The sequence below is a fragment of the Fomitiporia mediterranea genome, assembly GCF_000271605.1.
Source record: "Fomitiporia mediterranea MF3/22 unplaced genomic scaffold FOMMEscaffold_4, whole genome shotgun sequence".
In the NCBI taxonomy this organism is placed as follows: Eukaryota; Fungi; Basidiomycota; class Agaricomycetes; order Hymenochaetales; family Hymenochaetaceae; genus Fomitiporia; species Fomitiporia mediterranea.
This window is the reverse complement of record NW_006760389.1, coordinates 3,181,711-3,193,094: the sequence shown is the minus strand read 5'-3', so window position 1 is coordinate 3,193,094 and position 11,384 is coordinate 3,181,711. Positions and strand designations below refer to the sequence as shown.

Genomic DNA, 11,384 nt, shown 5'->3' with positions numbered 1-11,384 from the left:
AAGAAAAAGTAAGAAAAAATAAATACAACTAAATTATTTATTAGAAAGAAAAAGTCAGAAACAAAAGTAGATAGTTCTCCTATTTCTTCTGATTCTTTTGATTCTTCTCTTTACACTTTATCTGAGTCTAAATCCACACAATCTGACCTACTACTTCTACATTCTAAGATCTTAGAATGTTTAGAATACTATCCAGCCCTGTTCACTACTTAGTAGTTTGTCTGTAGTATCAAGCAGGGATAGTCTCAGCTGAGTTCACAGCTGAGGACATAAGTCTGTCCTTGTTGAAAGAGAGAGGTTAATAAGGAAATGTTAGTGTATATACTCACCCTCTCAGACAATAAGGCTGCACAAGCTGTATGTTTCCTTTAGAACAAGTAGCAGTTCATCCAAGAATGTTCCAGACACTAGCTCTAGGTTCCTGTCCTCTTGGCTCCCTTCTTAGGATCCTCCCAGATCCAAACAACAGCTCTAGTAAACAGTGAATACACTAGTTTGTGTATTAATAAGGCCTTTGTACAGGAACACTACCTCCCTACTTAATACATTCTACTTCCAATCCTAGTATACAATACAGACAGAACTCTAAACTGGAATGGTCAGATTACTGAGTTTGTCCAACTATGGATGACCATTCAGGATCATAAGGAAAGTATTGAGTTTAAAGTCACCAACCTTAGAAAGACAGACATCTTCATTGGATTCAAATAGCTTAAGGCTTACAACCCTACTATTGACTAGTTAGAGTAGACACTTGTGTTTGATCAGTGTCCTAAGTCTTACAACTACCTTGTACTACTGTTCTGAGTAGATACAAACACTTCTAATGTTACTAACAGTTCTGATGAAGGTGACCAGTTGTTCTTCTTCAATTAGGATAGATATGTGGATACATATTCTAGTTAAGGCAGAACAGAGTCAATCTGAAGGATGTTTAAGACAGAACCAGTCCAGAACCCTCTCAGAACAACTCTACTCTAGAACACACATAGACCCAGCCTGCTGGATTTTGTCCAAGAGTTCCCTAAAGTCTTCAGTAAAGAGGAATTCAACCAGCTTCCTAAACACTACTCTTAGGACTATATAATTGAATTGACCAAGGGTTTCTAACTCAAGGGTTGTAAGGTCTACCTACTTAACAGAGACAAGCAGGAGGTGCTCAACAAGTTCCTTCAGGAAAATCTTTAGAACAGCCAGATCTGACCCTTAAAGTCCTCTATAGCCTCCCCTTTCTTCTTTGTCAAAAAGAAAGATAGGAAGCTCTACTTAGTCTAAGATTATTGTTGTCTTAATAAGAGTACTGTCAAAAACAAGTACCTGCTCCCTCTAATTCAGGAGCTCATTAATAAGATACATACATCCAGGGTTTTCACTAAGTTGGACATTTGATGAGAGTATAATAATATTCAGATTCAAGACAGAGATGAGTAGAAGGCTGTGTTCCAAACCAATTACAGATTGTACAAACTGACTGTAATGTTCTTCAGACTAACCAACTTGCTCACAATGTTCTAGTCATTCATGAATCACATTCTTACAGATCTGATTGACTCAGAACATGTTAGTGTGTATCTGGACAACATTCTGATCTTCACTCAGACAGTCAAGCACTATTACTGACTAATCTGAGCAGTTCTACAACAGCTCTAAGATAATAAACTGTTCCTCTAAGAAGCAAAGTACTCTTTTGTACAAGAGTCAGTAGATTATCTGAGCTTTGTAATCAGTGGAGGAGACATCTGCATGGATCTGGCAAAGGTAACTGTAGTTTGGAACTGGCCACAACCTTAGAACCTGAAACAGGTCTAAGTGTTCCTTAGGTTTGTAAACTACTACTAATACTTTATTCAAGGCTTTAGTACTATTGCCTGGCCCCTTCACAATCTTACCAGCAAAGATGTTCCTTAGTAATAGAATGATCAGTAGCAGTCTGCATTTGAGTCCCTCAAGCAGGCCATTACTAGCAAGCCTGTATTAGTAGTTCTAACAGTTGTGAACAAGTTCTGAGTTAAAGCCAACTCTTCCAACTTTGCAAATAGAGTAGTACTGTCCTAGTTCATTGACAGAAAGTAGCATCTGATAGTGTTCTGATCAGAATCCCTCTCTGTAACAGAACAGAACTACCCTATCTATAACAAGGAACTCCTTACAATTGTCTGTTCCCTAGAAGAGTAGTGTTAATATCTCCTCAGTACTGTACAGAAGTTTGAGATTTAGAGTGATCACTTTAATCTCTAGTACTTCCAGGCACCCTAGAAGCTCAACTACTGTCAAGCCTACTGGATGTTAGAACTGTAGGACTATGACTTTGTACTAACCCACAAACCTAGAACACAAATGACAAAAGCTAATTTACTCTTGAGACAAGTAGGTTACAAAAGGGGGGAGAATGATAACAAAAATCTTGTTCTCCTAGACAATTCCTGTTTTGTGTCTGAGACAATCTGAGAGATCTGACTCAAATCCAAGAATGTTGACTTTGTCACCTGTATACAGTAAGCTCTAAGATACATACATGACTAGGTTGTAGTAAAGTAGCTAGAAAAGCAGGCTAGGGATTAGGAGGAGGATAAGGATGGACAGGTTTACTAGGAAGGCCAACTGTATGTTTTAAAGGATTGGAAGCTGTAGGAGGACATTGTCTGAGCTCATTATAACAATCTGACTGTAGGACATTTAGGCTGACACAAAACACAGGAACTCATCACTCAGAACTACTAGTAGCCTGGAATGTAGAGGGAAATCCTGAAGTATGTGACTGGTTACAATATGTACTAACAGACTAAGGCCTACCAGACAAGGGTTTGGGCTCCCCTACATCTGTATTGGATCCCAGATCACTCTTAGGAAGAAGTCTTAGTAGACCTGATCAGTGAGCTACCCAAGTCTTAGGGTTACAATACTATCTGTGTGATTGTTGACTGATTCTCTAAGCAAGTCTATACAGTTCTGACCTGAACAGAACTCACTTCTGAAGGCATAGTGTGCATTTATCAGGATTATGTCTTCCAGTTACACAGACTCCCTTGGAAGCTCATTCATGATTGTGGACTGTAATTTGAGTCAAAATTCATGTAAGACTTGTATGTACTTCTTAGAATTCAAGGGAACCCTTCTACTGTCTATCACCCACAGACTGACAGTCAAACTGAGTGAGTCAATCAGGAGATCAAGCTCTACCTTCAGATGTTTATCAATCATCAGTAATTGGATTGGTCTGAATGGCTAGCTCTGGCAGAATTTGTGCACAATAACTAGTAACACTCTACAATAGGACAGTCCCTGTTCTTCCTCAATCATAGGAGACATCTGTACTAGGGGACAGTTCCAAACTGGAACAGCAGTTCTGAATCTGTAACAGACTTTGTAGAACAGATGCACAGAACCAGAGAGGATACACAAGCTCTTTTAGAAAAGGTAGTGTAGGTTATGAAGCAGAACTATGACTGGAAGAGGTCTGCAGCCAAGGATTACTAGCCTAGTGACAAAGTTATGCTAGAAGCTACTAACCTGACCACAGATTGCTTAATGAAGAAGTTGGACAACAAGCACTTCAGACCCTTTGTTATTAAAAAGAAGGTCAGTGTCTCTACCTACAAACTCTAACTTCTAGCAACATGGAAGTATATATACTCAGTATTTAACAAGGTTCTACTGTCTTAGTACTACAATCCAGGTTTTCCTTTGTAACAAAGACCCCTACTGTCTCTACTAGAACTCATTAGTTCCAAACTGGAATACAAAGTAGAGTATGTAGCAGATGCCAAGCTAGTGTGTGGAAAGCTCAAGTTCCTTATCTACTAGAAGGGATACCTAGTTGAAGAACACACTTAGGAACCTGCTGAGAATCTCACCCATACTGCTAAGACAATCTGAGACTTCTATTGACTTCATCCAGGTACTCTGTATCAACTCTGCCTCACAGATTTCCAAACCCTACTGTTCTGACTTATACTCAAGCTGCTAACCAAGCCTAATGTTCACCAATTGGGACAATTGGTTTTAGAGGGGGGGTGATGTTACAGTTCTCTGCTCTTGTACCTTCAGTTCTAAGGGTTCTGCACCCTTCTGTACCAGAACTCAGGACTTCTGTCCCTTAGGAGTACTGTCTATAGACTATATACATACTGACTCTTGCTACTACCCTTCCTTACTTCATTATTCCATTCCTTTGACCACCCCTTCATTCTTTGTTCATTCTATAGTCTCTTACCCTTTGTCCATCCCTTCATTCTTTGTACCTTTATCTTTGACATTCCTTTCTTTCATTCTTTGTGGCTTATCATTCTTAAGTGGCTCATACTCCCTGAGTACTCTTGTGTAGTTTAGTATATATAGGTGTATGAGATCAGACTGGTCCTATAGTCTTGATCTTGTCTACTCTAGGTAGTCCTGTACTCTTAGGCTCACTCTATATACTCTACTCTTGTCTCACTCTCTCTCTCTGCCTGTTCCACAAGTTCTGACTACATTCTAGTGCTCACATTCTGTATTTCTGTTGTGTAGGATAGTTGTAGCCTGGGTCCCCTTGCTGAGCCTTCAGGTCCCCTCTATACTGTTGCTGACACTTACAATGGTACAGTAGTTTATCCTTGATCCTAACCTGTGTACTCTTGATTGAGTAAGTAGTGTTTTGCCTAGAATGACTTTTCTAACACTAATTCAGTCCACAACTCTAGTGTGTGTGAAATCTACTAGTACTAAAGTATTCATTGTCACTGTCATGATTTTGTTGCTAATTCCAACTGTAGATCCTGTGGAATTTATCATGAATACCTTATGATCCTTTGTATACACTGTATAATGTTCAACTGTGTCAAAATTGCTGAAATATGTGGCTATTAGGTGCATATATGTATAATATACTGATCTGTATAAGTAGTTGTATGTGTAGCTGTATGTATCATCACATGATGAGTATTTCTTATTGACTGAAAGCTCATGTATACACTCAAACAATTCAGAATCAAAATTGTTCTCTGGTGCTAAGGTTCTCCAATCATCAGTTATGTCCATGAATGAATATGATGTGTTCCTGAATGAAATATACTGTTATACTGTGTCAATATACTGTAAAAAAGCATTCTTGTCCTTAAATGAGTACTCATTTGCTTGCTTGCAATAGTGTTTACTCATTAAATGTGTCTCTGAGTGTTTAGGTATATAGAATATATCATGCTAATGTTGACTCCTGAGTGTCTTGTCACATTTCCAATCTGGAAGATATAATATTCCTTTCTCAAAGTATCTCTGTGTACCAAAACATACTGTTTCTTTATTGTTACAGTAGAAATGTCTGTTCCTGTGTCTGTATCTTTGTATTGAATACTCTTTTACTCTTGCTAGAGTATATACAAATAGAATCTGTACTTCTATGTAGTCTGAGTGTAATGACAGTCTCAAATCATACTTTCCTATGCCTGATACCTGTTGTAGAGCATTGAATTCTTTGCTAAACATGTATAAGTCTTCCTCTAGAGTTCTCAATTCATACTCACTGTCTGTAGAGCATGCCTGCTGTACTAGTGGATATATTTGAAATATAGAAAATGGCAGAATGTTTGTATAACTGTTCATACTCAAATTCTAATAGCTTCCATTTCCTAGCATTCTTGTACTCCTTCCTAGTGTAGCATAATCAATTTCCAAGTTCTCTGAAGGTAATCCAGCTTCTGAGATATACTGAGCTCTTTCTGTACTATGTGTACAACCATTTGTGACATAATACGAGTCTTGCTTTCGATTGAAACATTGTACTTTCTCTAGTACATAGTCTGATTCTTCTTGTATATGCCTTTGAATGCCTGTGAGACCAATTCTTGTATTCTTATCATGTGTATACCCATTGTAGTCTGTACAATTCAATTTGAAGTCTTCTGGTTCACTACTCACTCTGAGTCTTATACTGTAAGACTGTACTGTCTAATATGATTATAGTTACTATAACTATTCTTTTTGTCCTTAGATTGAATCTTATACCTATTCCTATAGTTTCTATATGTATTTCTTTGTTGTAGGTCTTCCTGAAGGTCTTCTCCATAGTACTTAGAGTAAAATATATGCCTAGTATTTGCATATCTTAAAATTTCAAGTTCTTCACTTGTTTCCTCAGTATTTTTGAGCCTAACAATGAAATTTCTGTCTGAAACTGTGTACAGATTCCAATAAAGTAATAGTGAATGTTGTTTGTACTTGGAATGTAGTCTATTCCATGCCTGACTAGTCATTTCCCTTGTAGAAACATGTCTTGAGAGTGTATCTTACTCCTCTGGATGGCATTTGTGTTCTTGTATGCCTCTGAGTCCTCTCTACATGTAGAACTCTTCTAGTACTGTTCCTGATATCTTGCTGATGAAATAATCATCATCTAATTTGTTCAAAGATAGCAAAGGTGTCTGCCTAGCATCATTCATACTGTTTCTCTGTAGATAATGGTCTATAATGCTTTCTTTGCTGAAACTGTATACTATTCTTGCTTGCACTTGAGAAATGAATTGTAAAACTGTTTGTTTCACATATTGACCAACTTCTGAAATGTATTCACTGTATTTCCAAAGACTGGTTTCTCTGAGATCTTTTGTGGAAACAATGTGCATTGTGCATTACATCTGTATGTCTGCTTTAAGGAATTCTCTGTTTCCTTTCCTGCTCTTGGGACACTTGAGCCTCTTAGTACTTGTAGTTTCACTCATATAAGCCTCTGTGGCTTATGATACCATATCTCTAATGTTTCCTTAATTGTTACTGACTTTCATGCTTGATTTCAACAAGTTCACTGAGTAAAACAAGTCTGGTAGGTAGTTCTGGTCTGTTTCTAGATGTGTGATCTAATAGTTTGTGGTTTCTATACTCAATATCACTTGATCTATGTACCTTTTCCTTACAATGTTACCTGAAGTCTTTCTATGTATGAATATAGTTGTACACAATGTAGTTGCACTATGTAGTTCACCTGTATCTTGTGTGTTTGTATTTCTGTGCTTGAATCTATTCTTATGCTTACTGTGCCTAATAGGAGTTACTATACTATAGTGATTTCTGCCTGTTCTGTTCTTGCTCTCTTTCTTACTTTCTGAATCATAATGTCTATCATGTAGAGTGTTCATACAAACTGGTTTGACGTTCATAGGTGGTGTATCTGAATTTATATTGCTTCTCACAATCCAAGTGTACATAAATCCTTGTTCTGCCAAAATGAGGTGACTATATGTGTGCTTCTGTACCTGTAGCACTTTCTTGACATCTGTACCTTTACCAATAGTGTAAGGTAAGTCCTTCTCTACCTTTTCTGCCTTTGAGCTATGTGTATTTTGTAGGAAACGAAGTGGTATTTCATTGACAGCCTAGGGAGTCTTGATACAACTCTCAATTCTGTGGGTCATTACCCAATGTTCCAATGCTTGAATAAATTCAATCTCTTCGAATTTGGCTCTCTGTACTACAGATTCAATCTCACTGTAATCTCTCAATACTGTCTGATCATTGTTCCTAGTGTTTAAAGCTCTGTGCTTGTTTACTTTCGCTTTCTTCCTATGATTTAAGGAATTCTTACCTGGATCTTTCTTTCTGGTCAAATTTCTGAACTGTTCTTCAGGTTTACTTTACAATTCTGTTAGCAAATACTGATTTCCTGTAGTGAGCTTCTTGTCTAAGCATGTTGCTGAATGTTTGGTATCATTTCCTTTGCTTTCCTACAATGTTCTGTGTTTCTTTGGTACATTCTAATAGGCTTTGCCTTTATTTGTTGTAGGAGTTTCCTTCTCCTTCTCCTAATACATTCCATCAAATCTATGTGTTTTCTTGTTCAAGTTGTTAATGTCTATCTCATGATGGAAGGGACTAACTAGTTTACTAGTATATATTGATGTATCTAGTCTATTTGTACTTTTGAACATTCTCTTTGCCTGCTGGAATGAATCCTCTTAATGCAGGGTAATGTTACAATGCCTGAATCCTTGTTAGCAAACTGATTTCTCAGTGTTCACCTCTATTAATCGATTGACTGAATCCTCAAAGCTAATTGCCTGTTCTCTGTAAACTCAATCACTAAAAAGCTTAATAGTAATTGCCTGAGTGCTACTGCTAGCTAAATATATTTGTTCTCTGTGAACTCAACTGACTGAACCATTAATGTCAATTGCCTGTACTCAACTGCTTGAATCTTTGATGCTAGTCCTCTGAGTACTAATGCTAGCTATTCTTATAATGAGTGGACTTCCTATAATGTGCTTCTGTCTAACTATATGTACTTTTGCAGTACTCATTACCTTTCTTTCTTGTATGCTAAGTAAAGTCAAAAGCCCTCTACCTCTGATAGGTAAGGTCTTATATCTCATGATCAGGTCTTCAGGACACCTCCAATCTTCTGTGATTGAGGTCTTACCTCCTGACAATGTGAGAGGTTCTTTTAGACTAGAGCACCATTCCAAAATCACTGTTAGATACTCTCTAGCAACATACTCACTCTTGTCAGTCAATACTAATGGATCCTTTTTGTCCTGGTATGCAAGCTTGCTTGTGTCTTTCTTGTCTCTTGTATGTACTAATTGTTTACTTGTATAATTGCTTGATTCCTTGACTACAATCTGATGGTTCTTTCCTGAGACTTTGCTAGTGAAAAACTTATTACTGGTCTCATCCTGAGTGTGGTTTGTATACATTTCACCCTTTGTACTACCTATATACACACTCATTTGCTCAGTCTCTGTTCTATGTACTGTTATACAAATGTAACTATAGTATTTTAGTAGTAATTGGTCTTCAGGTTGCATCCAGCCTCTAAGAGACAATATCTTACGTCCTGGTAGATTATCAGTATGCTACCAGCCTGTAATAGACATGGACTTATTACTGGATTGTGATTGGTTTTGCCTTAAGCCCATAAGGGACAAGGACTTGTACTTTGAGACAATAGTAAGGACTTTGTTAGACAAATATGAGCTTACTAGAACAATGAGGTTGCCTTTCAGTATTGAAATCACTGTCTTAAGGTAGGAAGTAGTGCCTAGGTAGTTTAAATGTTCAGCATTTGTGTTAGTGCTACTTACTATGTTCTCTAAACCTGGATATGTGTGCTCAGCATCTTCAACATCATCCTTGGGAAGGTCCTTACAATGTCTAGGACATTGAACTGTATTGATAGGGGTTTTTGTTATGATCAGGAAGCGTTTTGCTATGCTCCAGATCATTTTTGCTCACTAGGGGCCAACCAGTAGGTAGTCACTGTCTCTCTCTACAAATCTCTTTCAAAACTCACTTTCTCTTTGTGCCAGGCAATGAGACAATGCTAAGGGTTGATCAGACTCTAGACAATGCTCACAACCCAGCAGGATTGATAGGGATTGATTTATACAGTCAAAAATATGTAAGGATATGTAGAATAGCCTTACATGAGGAAGATTCTCTTCTTTACTAGTGTACTTAATACACTGACTGGGGTAATCAGTAATCGAGGGTTGAGAAGGGGAAAATAATCCCCTAACTCTTAGCCTGAAGACTCTTTATATGCAGTTACACGTGTAGTGGATACAAGTAGGCTAACTAATAACGAAAAAAACACCTACAAGCACCCACAACACCTTCATAGCAAGGAGTACGCTTGTATGCACTCAGCACAAGAGTGCAATCGTTACAACTCTTTACACAATACAGTATAAGAGTTAAAACTCTTTAAAGTAATAATGATACAGTGTTCCTAAGTAAAGACTTTACTATATATATTGAAAGTCAAGGAACAATACACAGATTAACAGTACATGATACACTATAACAAAACAGAGTTGTGGGACATATGTATAAAACTATCTTTAACAGTGTATATACATGTCTGTTATCAGCAAAGTTACCTATGAAATTCTAAGTATATACAGTACAATATCAAACATTTATTTATAACAGAACACTAAGAGTTACTATTAATTTTGTAATGCCATATTACAAACAGTATAACAAACATTATCAAATAGATAATATATGAGAATTCAGTACATATTGTATTATACAAAACAAACAAATGTATAAACTACAACCTAGAGGCCAATACACACAATAGTTAGGTTATGATACTGACAGTAAAGGTTACTTAGTGTGCTATGATAATAAAGTTACTGTCAAACACAATGTACAATTCATAGACAAACTAATGTCTAGGATTGAAGGGGAGAATAATCATAACAATGATACATCAAACAATAATAAAACTCTTTCTAATAACAATAATAAAGACAAAGAACCTGTTATATGATACTCTACACAAGAGCAAAGACTGGTTAAACAAATTATAGGTTTAAATTACAAAGATGATATAAACCTAGTTATGTATCTAACAGAATTTAACAAATTCCTTAACAAAATCTATAGTGATTCATTAATGTATTACAATGCTATAACATGTATAGACAAAGAACAGTGGATCAAAGCTATGAAGGATGAAATACAGTCACTTCAACAACAAAACACATGAATATATACTATCCCCCCTATAAATACAAATATAATTGGAACGAAATTTGTCTATAAAATCAAAAGACTGGCTAACAGCTGAATAGACAAATACAAAGTACAATTTGTAGTGTAAGGATATGCTCAAAAGAACAGAATAGACTTCTATTCTGATGACTTATTTGCCCTAGTAACAAAACTATCAACAGTATAATTATTGTTATCTTAGGCAGTATCTAAGAACTATGAGATACATTAGATAGATGTAAAATCTGCATATTTTTACAGAGAACTAATTGAGGATGAACTCATTTATGTGAAACTGCTGCCAGGCAGGTTACTTACAGATATTAAACCTGGACAGACATTATGTTTAAATAAAGTGTTATACAGATTGAAACAAGCAGGTAGATGATGGTACAAGAAGATTACCAAACTACTACTTAAGATCGGATTAGAATGAGCTAATTACAATCACACTGTATTTTATAAGAAACAAAATAACAAAACAATTCTTATAACATTTATACACATTGACAATATTACAATTATTGGTGAAACTATCACTATAATAACAGCATTTAAACATGTATTAAGACAATACATTACATTCACTGATAGTAACAAAATACATTAGTTACTTAGTATTGAAATAAGCTGAGATAGACCTTAATGAACAATTAGCTTACAGTAAAAGCATTATATTGAAAGTATAATCAAGTGTTACCACTTTGAAAACAAAAAGGCACTACAAACACTTATTACTCCTGGAATAGATCTATCCAACAATACAAACAATATGTACAATATGAACAAAAGTAATAATAAAATGACACTATACATAAATATGGTAGGATTGTTAAGATATGTTGTGGATTACACACAGTCAGACATATCTTATATTACTAGTCAATTAGTATACTACCTACAAAAGCCCTAAATGT

The 11,384-nt window shown here is 36.2% G+C and overlaps 1 protein-coding gene across 1 annotated transcript; it reads left to right on the top strand.

Moving 5' to 3' along the window:
• Positions 1 to 555: 555 nt before the first annotated feature.
• On the top strand, positions 556 to 711 carry FOMMEDRAFT_80847 (uncharacterized protein; the record flags this gene model as incomplete). The annotated part of the gene is made up of 1 exon (XM_007264869.1): positions 556 to 711. A coding segment is annotated over one exon (156 nt), but the record flags the coding sequence as incomplete, so codon positions are not given.
• Between the last annotated feature and the right edge of the window lie 10,673 nt (positions 712 to 11,384).